The sequence below is a fragment of the Pungitius pungitius genome, chromosome 5 (genome assembly GCF_949316345.1).
Source record: "Pungitius pungitius chromosome 5, fPunPun2.1, whole genome shotgun sequence".
Lineage (NCBI taxonomy): Eukaryota > Metazoa > Chordata > Actinopteri > Perciformes > Gasterosteidae > Pungitius > Pungitius pungitius.
The window spans coordinates 2096246-2113028 of record NC_084904.1 but is presented as its reverse complement, the minus strand read 5'-3'; the positions used below and the strand labels follow the sequence as shown (position 1 = coordinate 2113028).

General features: G+C 43.5%; 2 protein-coding genes across 2 annotated transcripts; both read left to right on the top strand.

Moving 5' to 3' along the window:
- The first annotated feature begins 56 nt into the window (after positions 1–56).
- Positions 57–10209, top strand: ercc8 (excision repair cross-complementation group 8). The gene is made up of 12 exons (XM_037481896.2): positions 57–433; positions 891–986; positions 1060–1161; positions 2197–2320; positions 3183–3264; positions 4135–4203; positions 4304–4370; positions 4879–4982; positions 5621–5745; positions 7509–7706; positions 8997–9092; positions 9358–10209. Exons 1-12 carry the CDS (start codon positions 357–359, stop codon positions 9424–9426), a joined length of 1209 nt encoding a protein of 402 aa, XP_037337793.1. The 5' UTR covers positions 57–356; the 3' UTR covers positions 9427–10209.
- A 245-nt stretch (positions 10210–10454) lies between these two features.
- Positions 10455–15031, top strand: elovl7a (ELOVL fatty acid elongase 7a). Its single transcript, XM_037481897.2, has 8 exons — positions 10455–10579; positions 12160–12250; positions 12341–12531; positions 12947–13027; positions 13114–13170; positions 13265–13370; positions 13460–13596; positions 13680–15031. The coding sequence occupies exons 2-8, from the start codon at positions 12187–12189 to the stop codon at positions 13926–13928; spliced, it is 885 nt and encodes a 294-aa protein (XP_037337794.1). The 5' UTR covers positions 10455–10579; positions 12160–12186; the 3' UTR covers positions 13929–15031.
- Positions 15032–16783: the final 1752 nt, after the last annotated feature.

The window sequence follows — 16783 nt, the reverse complement described above, 5'->3', positions numbered from 1 at the left end:
TAAACCGAGTTTTGATTGGACGGCTGTACTTGAGCAACCAATCATCGCGTTTGTCATAGAATAGCTATTACGTCACAACATGGCGGCTCTTTGTATGAATCTGCTGCGAAGCTAGTTGAATAAATGTGAAAAAAACACATAATTTGATTAAAAATATATATTTAGAAAGTACGGAGCTTTGGATGCAAAAATGCATCGTTGGGGGCTTAATATTTTAGTTCGGTTTAAAAACGTGCTTCGGTGTAGTTGACATGCTAGCCTTGGAGCTAAGTTAACGTTAGCAAAGGATAGCAAACACTGAGCAATTTATCATCGTTGGTCCTGCTGTGAAACCCAACATTAGTTTTGTTGAAGCAATGTTGGGATTTCTGACTGCAAGGCAGGCCGGTCTGGATGACCCACTGCGACTGAGACGAGCAGAGTCAACGAGAAGGTGAGAGGGAATCCGTGTGTCTCCACCAGGGCAGAACATGAAGAAGTGCTGCTGTCTTGAGTAATATTCATACGTAACTAGCACAACTTCACATAGAGCTCTTGACATTTCATTATGGAGTAATTTGAGGCTATATGAGTAACACGAATAGGAAAATGTGTACGTCTTAGGAAAAAAATACATATTTTACTAGCTAATGTAAAGTCACTCAATACATTACTTTGTGATCATGTAAATATCACACTGTAAACGGGTGTTTTTTATGGATTGGTTCCTAATTAAAATGATTAGTTTGAATCATTCAATATTCTCTTTTTTTTTTAATAATGTCTAATTTTGCTATTCTCTACTATTATCTTATTTAAACAGCACATTTAAACACTAGGGCTTTGATATCTAATCTGAATTTAATGGATTGTCCAGTAATGTTTATCTTTTCTTTATTTTTCTTCTTCAGGGTCCTGAGTCTCACGTTGAATCCTGACAGAGAAGTGGACAGAATCCATGGAAATGGCATCAACACCATAGACATCGAAGTAGTAGAGGGCAGATAGTAAGTCCACTTAGTAGTCCTAATCTGCAGCTGTAGCTATGCTATTGATGATTTCCACCTTGATGTTTTTTAGCATGTTGTCTGGTGGAGCAGATGGAGTGATCGTCATCTACGACCTGGAGAACTACAGCGGGAAACTACATTACACATGCAAGTCAGTGTGCACAGTAGGCAGGTGAGGGTGATGCTCTTTACTGATTTTGTCCACTAGTGGGTAGCACTGCATTGTCTTTTATCGAACAACAAAAACATGAACGTTGAACATGAACGGTGTTTTTCCTATGATCATTGATTCTTCTCGAAGAGAACACAGACACTGTACCTCCACTGTACAGTAGCCATGCCCATCTCTCACTCATGTCAGCTCAAAATTGACACATTGAGCCTTTCCCCAACGATGAGCTCAGAGTCAGTGTGTTAATGACTAGCAGCTTCTTTGTCTTATAAATAATATATTTACCCCAGTAATATCTTAAAACTTACCTGAGTCGATTTAGACCTTGTGCTCAAATACAGTAGTGTGGCCTCAATAGCCCTGCTGTAGTGTGATAAGTTGCCCAACTGGCGCTTTTTGATGAACCCCAAAAGCTGCAAATAATTGAGGTGATGGTGTACTTTTGTGTGGACAAACATCCATCCTACTCTCACTGCTGTAAAAAGTTAGTCTACTTTATACAAATAAACTTGGCATTAAAATTAACCTGGCTTCAGTAATCAATATGCGTTTTATGTTTACGTTTATGTTTCTGGCAAACAATGTCCCCAACCAGCTGCATCCAGGGTCCAGCTGAGCTAGGCGTGCAGAGTCTTGTTCTCAACTACATTTAAGTTCCCTGTTATTTGCTTTTGCAAAAAAAGCATATAACAAAAAAGCATTTGCACATTTTTTAAATCAAAATTCCAGTGGAAACTTTCCGGAAATTTACCGGTAAGTTTCCGCCGCCCCTTTGCAGCCCTACCTGAGGCTGACCTGTGATAAATGAATGTATTTATTTCTGCTCTGTAAAACATCTGTCTTGAAACTATGCACCTACATCTCTACAGCAGAATTGCGGTCATGGTTTGCAATGTGAATATAGCTTTATTGTCTGATACTTTATGTGTTCTCCACAGATGTATTTCTTTGTTTTGAGCCCGGTTGGAGGACAAGACCAGATCTGTGTCTTTATAGTTTTGTACCTGCTCACATTCAATGATCTTGTTTGATTAGGTCAAATCGGTACGTCCACAAATTCAGCGTAGAGACGGTCCAGTGGTATCCTTACGACACAGGCATGTTTGTCTCCAGTTCCTTTGACAAGACGATGAAAGTCTGGGACACGGAGACGCTGAAGGTAAGGAATGTCCCCCATTGTCTTATGTAGACTCTCTGTGAAATGTTGCATCCATTGAGTTTCTAGGTCATAAGGTGGAGCTGCATAATTAGTTCCCTTGTCTGCAGTGTGTGAATTTGAAAGGAAACAATTACAATCACTGTCAATACAAGCTGTATAAACTGTCAACAACATGTAAACTTATTTGGATCTCCCCAAATAATTGTTTTGCATATATGAGATTAGTTTAAGGAAATAGCTGACATTTATTTTCTTAAAACTCCACTACCCTTTTATTCTTTTATTATTGCTTTACTTTCTCTTCGATGAAATCATCTTATATTGTTCCCATGAGATAGAGTTTCATTGGCGCGGAAGTTTCTTCAAAAGGTCATGGAAAGGACAGAACAGAACCAGCAACCTTTCATTCATAATACTATGTGTGTTTTTGTGTCCCATTCGAATACACTAACTCAGGCCTATTCAATTATTAGGTGTGGTTTTGTATTAGCATATTAGTGTATGTATAGTATGCACAAAGTCAATGTGTATGTATACTATTTTTGTGTGTGTGTGTGTGTGTGGCCGTGCTCATTGGTCAGTGCTAGCACACACTGACAGATGGGCTACAGAGAGGCTTTTTATATTTGCTGAAGAATTTGCATTTTAATCGCCACTGCTGCTCGCATGAGCTGCCTTCTGGGCCAGTAGTACCCTCCCTCTTTTACCTAATCCATTTTCTGAACTTCAGCACTGTGGGGAATTTTTCCTCCTGTTAAATTTTGAGGCCGCGGCTTTATTTAAGGTTATAGACGTATATTTCATCATCAAAGTAACATTGAGAGGCTGACCTTCCCTTTCCCCTCACTTTGTCATCCTTCAGCCTGCGGAAGTCTTTGAGTTTGAGGGCAACGTCTACAGTCACCACCTGTCCCCCATTGCCAGGAAGCACAGTCTCATCGCAGGTGTGTGACAACGCAATGACTAAGAGGATAAAGAACTAATGGAATTTGCGGGGTTCCTGTTGGCACGTTTGGGATTGTGCGTTGAACTTAAGCCAACATCCTCGCTCGTCATCCGTTTGTCTCTCCAAGTATCGCACACTTCCCAATCGCTTACACCCCCCCCCCCCCGCCCCCCCCCCCCCGCCGCCTCCCTCACAACGTATCCAGTTTTCACCTCCTGGTCACTTGGTAACTCCTTTTTCCATGACTTCTATGACTCGGGAGGGGTCCAGAACAGAAGGGAGTCAGAAGCTGCTCACACACAGACCCCCCCCCCCCTCAGAGACTGTTTTCTGGGGTGAAAAATTGTAAGAATCTAGTTTCCACCTCACCACGTTGCCAAGCAGGACCAACAGGTTTCTCTTTCCTCCTGAGTATGTTCTCATTAATAAGCATACACTCAGTTCCTTTGACACACCCGTTTTTAAACTGTAGAGGATCACAGTGACCGTCTTTTTTGCTCAATGTGTCGTTTACCTCTCAGGGGTGTTGTAAATTCTTGTCAAACAAGTTTATGATGTCACTAGAGAGACATTTTAAGATGGTACGTTTCGTTAAAGAAGCAGCAGAAGCTATTTTACATATGCCATCCCAATCAACTTGTTTCTCCTGGTTATTTTCCTTAACTAGCTTACCCTCCTCCGACGTGTAGCAGGGTGTGTTAGCTCACGTTTATCAGAGGTTCCTATCAGTTTATAGTAACCTCACCTTGTCTGTGAGAGCCTGGAATCCCAGTTGGTATAGACACAGATTTAACAAAACCATTGATAGTTAAATGACGGCAACCTTCTGAAACTCCTCCATCCACTGCCTTTTTGTCTGTGTTTTCAGTTGGCACCAAAGACCCTAAAATCCATCTGTGTGACCTTAAGTCTGGGTCACGGATTCAAGTTCTTCAGGGTTAGTGAACAAGACCATGAATACACACGCCTGCTTAAACACAAAAAACAAATAAGGTTTTCACATCACAAAGACACACACTGACTCTCCCCCCCTCCAGGACACAGAGCGGAGATCCTGTCCGTGCGCTGGTCGCCCAGATACGAGCACATCTTAGCAACTGCCAGGTAGGCTCAGCTAACCTTCAGGCACATCCCGGAATAGTGTTGGGTATTGGGCAATCCCCACCATGCTGTGTCCCGACAGTTCTTGTCACCTCAGTGCCGGCCCATCTGGCCACGTTGCAGCCCCAGAGTCAAGCATAATGGCACCACATCGCCCGCAGAGAGATGGCAGCACCAGTAGCCCTGTCAGTGTAGCATATGGTGGATACAGTGACCAGCTGTTTTATGCTACATCGGACCTGCTAATTGATCCGTTGGGATAAGTGTGGAGCTGTCCCTGTGGACCCTGAGTGATTCTGAAAGCAACTGGCACCGAGAGACACACAGGGAGGAGTATGTTATCCTATTACGGAGCAGCACGTATCCCACAGAAAACTGGCCTATGTGTCTGAGCATGTCATTTATTTAGTGGGATGAACCTCCTTGTTTTGGAATCGTTTCTAGGACTGAATTTATTGATTTACAAGGAGAGTGTGAAACAAAGTTAATTTTCTCCATTTTCCCTTCCAAGTGCAGACAGCAAAGTGAAAGTATGGGACGTGCGTCGGGCCTCTGGCTGTCTCTTCAGTCTGGATCAGCACAATGGAGACAAATCCAAAGCGGCCTCCGAGGCAGGTACTGTTGCCCTCCCAGTGTCTTTTCTCTCATTCATGCAGTGGGCGGGTCTCTGGGCGGAAATGTTCGGGCTTTTTTTTAGAGACGGAATAGTACAGGTGTCAGGGCAGAGGTAATAGTGAGACGGCCTCCTGAGTGAGCCGCATTGAGCCTTTGTTTGGAATGCATCATCCCGTCGTGCATTTCCACTCCCTCAACCACGGGGCATATAGCTTCTAGTGGCGCTGCACAGATTTACTGCACACATAGACTAGGAACTGAGGTGCAAATGAGCCCGAAGGAAAAACTGAAGCTGACTGATGATGCATCTGATGATACATTTAAATGCTGGTGCTAGGAGAAACTAGAGGAACAACAGATTCCCTGTTAGCTTACAGTTAAAAAACAAATCACTTCAATGTGATCAAGGTGACACACAACTGATCTGGAGATACACTGGGTCACACCAGTTTGCAATGAACTCATCCAATTTTTCCTGCGGTATAAATGAATACATCAAGACGAGGGATTTGAACAACAATCACACTCAAAACATGCCATTCAAATCAGATTAATTTGGGATGTATAATGAATGCTGGGTATCGATGGCGGTGGGGGGAGGAAAGAGATGACCAGCGTACGTCACTGTGTCTCCCCAGTGAACACGGCTCATAATGGCAGAGTCAACGGCCTGTGCTTCACTGGCGATGGCCTCTACCTCCTCACCATGGGAACCGACGACCGGATGCGACTATGGAATAGTGCTACCGGGGAAAACACACTGGTAAGGTCTGTGTGAGGGATGAAACTACGTTGTCAAGCACAGTTCACGCTTCCATTTGGTTGATGTTCCTATAGAAACACGAGATGCTCTGGAGATGCCGTGAGGAAGTTGCGAACGAATGCTTATAAAAAGTGCAGCCTGCATGTAAGTGTCTCTGTCATGAGTATAAACATGCGATAAATTCCCCTAATGGCGTGCGACTCCATACTTTTATATGTCTTAACCTAAAGTGGCATGAACAAGGGAGCAGATAGTAGATAGTCTCTGCAGCGAATACAGAATGCTGCTGTCCATCACTTTGAAACATTTAAATTGAAACCTGGAGCATTATATACATATTTATACCACAAGAGGATATCAGACTAGTTATTGAACTTGTATGATCCATGATCAGAGTCTGATTATCGATGAGGCTGCCAGAGTGTCTGGTGCGTGTTAATGGCACAGACGGAATGTTCCATGCAATTCAAACCTGTTTCACAGGCCTGAATGAAGTAATGCTGCGCCTCAGGATGAAGTAGTTTGTTGCCTTTAGGCTTGATTTCAGTCTCCGCAATTCCTGGAAAAGCAGATTTACATTTTTCATGTTAATTGAGGGGCCAAAATGGTTTCGAATACACTTAGAAGGTTTCAGTTTCAGGGGCCTTTGATGCTGGGGTTTTGCTGGGCTGTTCTTCTGGTGGAAAGTTTTATGAGTGAGTGCACTGTTTAGTTTGTTTTATTGTGCCTGAGGAGCCTGGTGTGCTGCTAATGGTTTCTCACTATTCCACCCGTAGCAGTATAGAAGAAGACTGCAAGCTAGTAAAGAGGGGCGTCAACAATACAGAGTTAGAAATAAAACTAAATCCCCATAGCAAACACATGTTTGGGGAAAAGTGAATATAGACAATGTTTCCAATAGGTCTACAGCTTTCTACATTTCAAATATGTTTTTATTTTCTGTTATAAGAAGCATAAACGTCTTCAATAAAATGTTATAGGGATGTGATATGTGCGTAGTCCGTCACAAATTGTGAAAATGTCCCGTTTGTTACAATTTATTCCAGAATTGCTCTTCATATTAGGGAGAGTCCAGCAGAAATCTGCGCCCACAGGGTCCCACAGGGACAGGGTCCCGTGGGTTTAACCTTTACCCTCTCATTCACTACGCGCTTGGGTTTACCCCTTCGGGCATCCTCTGTGGTATTGGTGGCCAACGTTTACAACGATTTAATCTCCAAAGGCTTTGAGGGACAGGGCTTCGACCGCTACTAGAAACATCTCTCAGAAAAAAAAATACAAGTAACATTTTAGCATTATTTCTCTGCCACTACATAAAGGTACTTCAAAATGCTAATATGGAGAACGGCTGTACAGACCTGAGACGTCCTCATCTAGATTTGTTCTCTTTAAGGCCCCATCTTCTTACACAGATATGTTTCACTTTGAAGGCAAGAGGACTTTGACATTCTACACAATTGACCATTGGGCGTCTTTGTTTTTTATTTGTTTTGTTTATCTGCTATCTTCACTTATTATTTTTCCTTTTCTCTGCAAAGAGGTGGTGGCTTGTATAGATTTTCTGTTGAATGCTGTTTGAATGCGTTAACTACCGTCTGTGGAACCTTTATTCACAACAATGTTCATGTGACAAACTCAAACAAAAGGTCGATGACAAAGACAGAAAAAAGATTTTCCAACAACGCCTTTATAGATTAGCAGTGTTTTTCGGGCGTACGACCCTGACCGCTTGTCATCTGAACCTTTTGCGCTTTGTCCCCCAGGTGAACTACGGGAAGGTCTCCAACGGGAATCGCAAGAAGCTCCAGTTCACCGTGTCGCGCGGCTGCGGCCCGGAGTTTGTGTTTGTGCCGTGCGAGAGCTCGGTGGCCGTGTACGCCGTCCACACGGGAGAGCTGGTCTCCACGCTCAGGGGCCACTACAACAACGTGGACTGCTGCGAGCTCCACCCGGACTACCAGGTGAGCCCGCGTCGCAGGTGGAGGGAGACCTCACACCGCCCCCGTCGGGGCCGGTCACACCCTCCCGTGGACTGTTTTGCGTTTCCATCGATCCGCTGGTGTTTGCTCAGCCTGTCAGGCGGGGCCGTTCCCCTGTGTGCTTTTGTTTTTATCTCTTCAACTGGCCGTTGTCGTCGTCGCTGCGAAGGCTGCTAGGAATTTGCAATCACCATGGCAGCCTCAAATGAGCCTCGCCCCCCCCCGACAGATAACGCCAGGTTGACGTTCCTTCGGGGCTGTACGGCGCTACCATAAATGCAAATAATCGGGCCTCCCCTTTGTGCGACCCGGGCTTGTGCCCGACTCAGAAGGCGGGCGGCGGCGGTTTGACTGCACAAACACAGCGTCCGTCTCCTCTAACAGGTGTTTACTTTAGTTTCATCCTCACCTGGGCGCACAAAGCTCGTTCCTCTGACTGAGGAATGAACGACGAGATGTTGCGTCACTCAGAAATGTGTGACATGTGATGCGTGCATGCACCCGGGCAACAAGAGTTTTTGGCGTGTCCCATGTGCCCAATGTGAGGAAGTATGTTTATAGATATAGCTATCGATTATATGGAGCTTTGGCACGATGCAATTATATGTGGGTATCATGGATGTATATAAATGTTTATAGTTATGTTTTTCGATATTTGTGTGTGTGTGTGTGTGTGTGTGTGCATATTTCTGTTGCTGACTTCACAACGGAAATCCATTGCAATTTCCAAATATTGATGCTGTAGCACTAGTATCCGACTAAAGGCAAAGCCTGTCTTCTCTTCGTTCAAGCTGTTGGCTGAAATCAGCTGAGTCTCCCAATACGTCTGTAATCTCAGGGTGTATTAGTTTATTTGGTTATACGTCATTTTTCCAAATGCACCACATCCAACCGCCGCCCTCTCTACGAGCCGATGTCAACATTGGGCGAACGTGTAACGTAGGAATGCTGTTCGGGCAGCTCGTCACTCTGGAGCGCTCCGGGAAAAGCGATCCCCTCCTTAAAAAAAGGGTCCGTGAGAGGCAGCTCGTCCGATGTATCGACACCGATCACTCACCCGACACACAGAGGGTGACCCACCTTTTCACTTCCATGCCACACGGACACACTTTTGAGCCCCTTCATTATTTATCTCTCGTGTTCCAGCTGGTGCCGTCACAGTTTGGGAGTGCTTCAAGGTGGAAGGTCACAGTCCTCCTCTTTTGTTTCCTGTAATATCGGGTGAGCCCGCGTGTCAGAACCTGAGCTCTTCTTGCTCTGCCCCGCATGCAGGAGCTGTACAGTGGAGGTAAAGACTGTAACATCGTGGCGTGGATCCCTGTCCTTCGCGCCCCAGATGTGGAGGACGAGTCAAAAAGTGCAAATCAGGTAACGGGAAAGACGAGACATTTAAGAATACGATCTAGAATTGACCCAAAAGGCAACAGTAAGTGCTTCATGTCAGAAACGAGAGCCTAGATAAGCTGTCTCGGCACCTGTCACCTCGACACAGCTCCGTCATGATGATTCTGCATGCACAGAACTAGTTTGTACATCCATCAGATAAACAGTAGTGGTTATACCCATGCAATCCGTGCACACGTGTATCATGCTTTTGTCGCGGTAATGAGCTGAATGTCTTGATTCCTTGCAGGCTGCTCCCGGGGCCCCGTCTTCAGTGAACCAAGCCTTTCAGGACGCATGGAGCAGCGATGAAGATTGAGTCTGGCTTTTGTATGCATGGACAACTTGCAAATGATCACTCTTCTTTTTACGGTTAACTCGTGGGGAAAAAAATTAATGAAGGTTCAGGGAAACCGGGGGAAGCTATTTGTGGCTCCTGTTACGTAATCGCAGACAACAATGTACTTTATATTTACACAATGTTATGAAAAAATGTTTATTTTGTACTTTTTATATCTGATTGTTTTTCTTTTTGAATTTGTGTGTGAAGCCAACGTGGTGTGCATGAGATGAGATAAGATACAAGCAGAGACGTGGGAATGACCAGGCAATAAGAAAACACTTATGCCATAATTTGCATTTGTTTTTGAGTTCTAGCTGAGACTACCTGTATGAGTGACTGAAACCTTCTCTCTGACACACCCCAACAGTTTTACATATTGCCTTGGTTACCATGAGAACGCCTTGAACACCACCCCCCCCCACTTGTCTCCCCTCCCCAAAAAGAAAACAACAATGAACAAAAACACCTCAACATTGTCCTACTCAGTCTCTTCTTTATTTTCATTATCTCAGCATCTCAGTACAATGAATTTTTTCAATGAAATAATACTTCTGTCTTTATCATCATTTACACCACAGTTTTAATTTAGCGGCCACTTTTTATCCAAAGCACACACATAAGTGCATTCAAACAAGAAGGTACAGACACAGAACAACATTGTAAATGTCACATAATGTGTTAGTCAGCTCTCTCTTCACCTAATTACCTCAAGTGTCTTCTACTGTCTTGTAAGTCTTAGAATAAAGGTGCTGGAATGCCTGTCAACTACCTTAGTAATGCTACTGGGGTTTTATGGAGGGTTTTTTTACTGAAACCAATAAAGTATGTGTTATGTAGATATTTCGTGTACTATTGCAAAACCTCGACGTCGCTTTCGATGAGGTATCACTCAAAAATGAACTAGAAAACGTGAGACCACAAATTGGCCAATCAGCTAACGCGGAAGCGAGACCACGCCCCTCGGCGGCGCTCTTAAAGTCTCGAGGAGAGCTCGTGGCAGACAGCGCCGTGAGAAGAGTAGAAGGCACACCTGTTGGCCATCGGCAGGTGAGCCGACCCCTTTGGATTTAGACCACTTGACGCTTTTACGAGGATTTTCATCGACTGACGTCTGCAAACAAAAAACATTGTAAGTGGTGTTGATTTTTTTTTTTCTTTCTCTAAAGTATTGAAACCATAGTTACCCGTTTAAACCTCAACCAAAAGAAAAACAGGTGCGTCGAGGCTGGAACGTGCCCGTGACTGCCGAGGCATTTCCTGTCGTGGTGGGTTTGCGTGGTAGCTGTTGGACCCGTTTTTCAATCCTTGTGTCACACTGGTTCTCTTTAACTAAGCCACTTGTTTAGGTTGAACGCGACACCGCTGTGGACATGTTGGTTAATAACGTTATATCATTCATTTTAAGGCCCTTGTGGTGCCCTGACGTTAAGTGAACCCCACTGTGCACGCGTATCAACGCCAATCCCTAAACACTGATTTATCATTTAATGAGTTTTTTTAGAATAATTTTTCACGTAAAGATGAGTTCATTTTATTTTTTTATACTGTAGTTATTTAATCACTTTGGGGCCCGCACGTGGATTTTTCCCATGTTGGGTTGATCGTGGACAATACGAGGGTGTGTTGGTCTTTATGTCTCTATTTCATGCGTCAATGTTTCAGTAGGTGTGGAAACCGCTGGGTAGCCTTGCCTCCTCTATCGTTCTCATTGACTTAAACCCTATTCAAGTTCATGAAGACACACCTTGAAAACCAGTCATGTAGGGTTGTCGTATGGAAACGGGCTGACGCATGAGGGTTGTATTCTGCCACGTTAAGAAATGAAATTATTCAATGGTTATTAAATATAAAGCCCCTGAGATGAGTGTTCCCTTGAGACTTTGGTTACTGAGACTCCTCTGAGAAGTCCAGTCAGTAGTTGGCACCTAGCGACCCTGTAAGGGTCACACTCGTAGGTCCCGATCAATGGCTTCAGTGCTCATGCCTGGCTCCCTGGGATCATTTCACCCCATTTACATTTAGAAAATTGATCCTGGTTAACTTTTATTCAGAATCTGTGTGTAAATCTAAAATCATTGGGGCCCTTATTTTCAAAGTAACCATTTTCATTGTCCATTGCTCACTGCTCTGATGGAGGCGTCATGGTGGTATTGTGACGACACGCTGGTCCTATACTATACTGTTCTATATAAATCATCCATGCATAAATTTGCTAGAATAAATGCCACTGTTGTCTGAAATCGGCCGGTGACTGCTACTCATTGTACTCCTCGCACAGGCTTCGCTTTGTCGCCTCCGAAGGGAAAGTAAAGCATGGAGAAGACTCTCTTCCCTGTGTACGATCCATGGCAGCAAATCTGGCACTCCAAAGGCTGACCTCTAGTTTGTTTTTGCTTCAGGCACAATACAGATTTGATCACTGCTCAGAGGAGTAAATTCCATGGCGACTCGGGGAAAAACCTGTTGCATGCGGAGGAAACCGTGCTGTTGGGTTTTAGTGCGAGGAGTTTCACTTCATAATGCAAGGGGATGGTCTGAGAGCCATTTAACCTTGAGGGTGCCCAAGTTTAATTTCATATAAATTCAGCTTCCAGTTCCAGCAGAAAACCCTTTTTGAGCTTGAACAATCATCGGTGGCATTTTATTTGACATTAGACATTGTGTCTGCTCCAAAAAGCCTTCCTAACATTTTGTCTCTGCTCTTTTCAGCCACGTCGCAAACATCTTTCCTGAAAAATGGAACTTGCTTATCTAAAATCCTCAGCCGCACTCATTTATGATGGGTTCCTACAAAATGCAGGTAAGCCTTCAAGTTGATTTTTAGCAGTTTATTTTTAATATATAGATATTTTTTTTTACATCCGATCTCTCACTTTGTCTCGTCTCGCAGACAGGCGGACAGCGAGCTGGTTCCTTATGTCCTCTCCTCTGCCCCAAACCATCGTCATCGCAATGTACATTTACTTCGTCCACTCGCTGGGGCCTCGGCTCATGGAGAACCGCAAAGCCTTGGACCTCAGAGGAGTCCTCATTGTCTACAATTTTGGCGTCGTGGCTCTCTCGCTCTACATGTGCTACGAGGTGAGTCATGTTGCCTCCTTTCAGTTGGTGGACACAAAGTGCCGAAATCCCCGTAGAACCTCTTCTTCCCGTGTTAATGGGTTCCTTGTTTGGAAGAGAAAATGTGACGCATGCGATCTGTCCTCTGTCTGGCAAAGGCAGTCTTGTGCAAGACTTTTGTTCAGGGACACTTTCTGTCTGAACCATGTGCAGGAAAACCAGATCTGCAGGTGTTTTCTTTCCATGCGTTGCCTTGTGCACGTGTGCAAGTTCAACAGGGTTAACTTTATCAAGCCCCATTTCATCAATGGATTTACAATAGTAGCCACACTAGTTGAAATACTACCTCCACACACAGTAGCTTCAGTGTTTCAAATACAAGATATTGGCAACATTTGTGTAAAAGTTTAATAACTTCTTCCCCCCCCCCCTTCAGTTTGTGATGTCAGGATGGGGAACCGGGTACACTTTCCACTGCGACCCAGTAGACTACTCTGATTCTCCTCAGGGCTTGAGGGTAAGCTGCTCTTTTACAGAATGGGAAAGTTTACATTAGCAAGCAATGTAGAGATTTAATTTTTTAAAAATATTTCCTCCCTCTAGATGGCAGCAACTTGCTGGCTTTACTACTTCTCGAAGTTCATAGAGATGTTGGATACGGTGAGTGACTGCATCCCTGTTGGGTGTATAGTGTTGAAACAAATGCGCTGTATTTCGTCACTTGCTAAATGTAAAACGTCTTGTCCCCTTTCAGATCTTCTTTGTGCTGAGGAAGAGGAATAGTCAGGTGACATTTCTTCACGTCTATCATCACTCGGTCATGCCCTTCACCTGGTGGTTTGGTGTTCGTTTCTCTGCTGGTAGGAATATTTTTTTCACGCTGCAGTTAATTTTTTACATTCTGACTTTCTCCTCATGCGCTCACACATTATTTTTTTTTTTTTTTTAGGTGGCATGGGGACATTTCACGCCCTGCTTAACTGTGTTGTCCATGTGATCATGTACACTTACTACGGCTTGACTGCGTTGGGCCCCAAATATCAGAAGTACCTTTGGTGGAAGAAGCACCTGACTACTATTCAGCTGGTATGTTGTGTTTTTAATGTTGGTTCTTTTTATTTCATGGATTGTTGAGCATAACCAACATTCATTTCTACATTGCTCCACAGATCCAGTTTGTCATAGTGACCAGCCACATCTCTCAGTATTTCTTCATGAAGGACTGCAACTACCAGTTCCCCATCTTTGTTTACATCATTGCTGCGTACGGCCTGATTTTCCTGTTTCTCTTTCTCAACTTCTGGTACCACGCCTACACCAAGGGGAAGAGGCTGCCCAAAGTACTGCAGAATCAGAAATGGGAACACCACAGTAACGGGCTTATGAATGGAAACGCCAGTCATGACAAAGAAGAGTGACTCGGGTTGCCCACATTTATGTAAGCAAAATATCAGATTCAACTTCAGTTTGGACTGTAATTTTTTTGTTTTTGTTTTGATTTTGTTTTCTACCTGAAATTGCAAAAGACAATCCTTTGGACCAAAGCTATATTGATGCAGTTATCGACTCGAGCAAAAGGGTTTTATCTTGTTTACAATAGAGGTAAGCTCAGGTTCTGCTATAGAAGTACCCAAATATCTCACTTTACTACTACAGTATGGTTTTAAAATATTTCAAAACTCCACTATTCACACGGCCTATAGGGCTTCACCTATTGTGAGACTGTGGGACCCTCAGCTGCACAGTAAAAGTGTCTAATGCGAAGATCAGTTAACTACTTTTTTCCTCTAGCAAATGTAGCCAGCTGTTTTTAAAGTTATGCACTGAAAAGCCATCACCTGTCAAACCTTTTTAAGTGTCCAGGCCATGCTTTTTTTTTTTCTGTAACATTCACACCCACTTCTCTATGGTTGAGTCACAACTGCTGCTGACGGTACAGATTTTCATTGAAAAAGTTCTTTATACAGCAGAATTAACATCTATGATGCTTTGATGTGACAGAGATGCCAGAGAGGGCTGACCCACTGTCGGGTTCTTGTAGGATCCAAAGCGGCGTTTGCTAGTTTTTACTATATACTATATAACACTTGCAGGAATACGCACCATTACACAGATTCATGATCAAGCCAGAGACCAAACCGTGGCATTTCCTTTGTATTTTGCCTTTGTTGAACACCTTTGGCTAATGAGGTCTTTAGGTGGCTGGTGTAGAGAAGAACCTTTTGGACTAAACGTCTGTAGTTTTGTGTGAGTTATGATCGTAAAGTGACTGTACAGCACCGCATTGAGTTTGATGTGAAAAGAGTTCCACATTTTTGTATTTGTTTTTTTTTGTTGTGCAAATCCACATTGACACTAAAATGTAAACGTATACAAATTGGTGGGAGGTGAACCTTTTTATAGTTCCTTTTCAGAGCCTTTGTTATACATAGTTAGGATACTGTAATACATGATGTGAATTGAGATGTTTATATATTTTATATGTATTTATATGAAATTAAATGATCAATGTACTTAAGTATTTTGCATTTCTTTTTTTTTACACCTTGTCTTTTAAAATATTTACAACTGACTTGCAGTAATAGCAATTTATTTTTACATTTTTATCCTCAACATTAGCAAAATAACCTGGCGCCTTCTCATTCCTTCACACTGTGTGACCCGAAAGTCTTGCACGTGTCTTTGATGGCTGAAGTCAACGCACACGGTTCATATAACGGCTACTACAAAGTTTACTGAAACCTTGTCCCCTAACTTGTGTATTTAGTTAATTTGTTTAAACACTTTTTGCATAATTCCCAAATTCTTGTGTCCATTAGTTTACTTGCTGGCATACACCCTGCACATTTCTCATTGGCTGTTTGACCCATTTATTCTAGTTATCTATTTTATGCAAATATATTGGTTGACCCAACAGATGAGTTCCATGTGAACCTGTTGATTTGAATATGGGGCCCCGTGGAAGATTATTCTGTTATTTGTCAAACTCCAGTCATCCCCCGCCTTGTGATTTGATGCTTTGACCTGACTGCAATGAGCCGTCGTCTCCAGCAGGAGCTGCTGCTGCCTGAGACAAGGAAGTGTTCCACTTCAGTGCCTTACAGCCAGATCACAGGTAACCAAGTTGGATGTATTTGTTTTGCATTCATGGAAAAGCATTGCATTTTCTTCTAAAATTCATCGGTTTGATTTTCTTATTGGAATTTCTTAATTCATCACGCAGCACTTCATTTAATCTTCGAACACTGACAGTCTCCATGCTGAACCACATTTGATCCAAAGCATAACGTTATAGGATAGCTTGAGAACAACACATTGATGGTTCAGATCTCAATCCAATTGCTCATTTGTGACTGAAAAAGGCTTTTCACTCATGTTCAGTGCAACCAGACACAGCTCAAGTAGTTCCAGAGGAACGGGGAGAATTGTAGTCTCCAAATATGAAATCCCATTAGCGACCTTCCACACTGCTGCAAGTGCCTTTACTAAACTCTGTCTTTATACTGATTGATACTTACGTAAACAACTATTTAGAATTCTACACTTAAGATACATTTCGGTAAGTTGAATGAACGGTCACACGTGTCCAAGTTTGGGGGAAGTACATTCTAAAGGGACTGCATAACACAGGCCTCATTTTTGAAAAATTCCATCCACGTATTTCAGATTACAAACATTTCTATCTATAAACATGCAGCTCTTTCTGTCCAACGTGCCTCCTGCTCTCCATGCCACCCAGAGAAAATGAGCTCACACGGACACTGCACTTAAGTGCTACACGATGACAGCAACACCAAACAATGAAGCGTCTTATTGATCGAGCCTCGGCTGTGTGACGGAAAAATAAAGAGCTTTGAATACGTAAATGAAAGCTGACGTCGGGGTAATATAATGCTGTAAATTAAAGGAGTCATTTACATTTAAAAAAATAATACAAAAATACACAATGGCATACGAGTGCTGAAACTAACCGGTTGAGCGGGCAGCAGGACAGCCCAGCCCCTTGAAGGCCACGGATGATCGCTCTCCACCATGATGACTTCCAACAACCCCCCCCCCCCCCGCCTCCCTTCTGTCTCTGAGCCACCCTCGCAGGTCCTTCCCCGGGATAACTAGGTCATTATCACTCCGAATGTGTGAGACGCCTCGTCAGTGCAGATAGGTCTTACACAAATGAGGTGAGTCAGTGAGCAGGATTCCCCCCCCCCCCCCCCCACACACACAGGAAACGCAATGTTTCAAAAGCTTGGTGTTGGAAACATTAACGTCACAT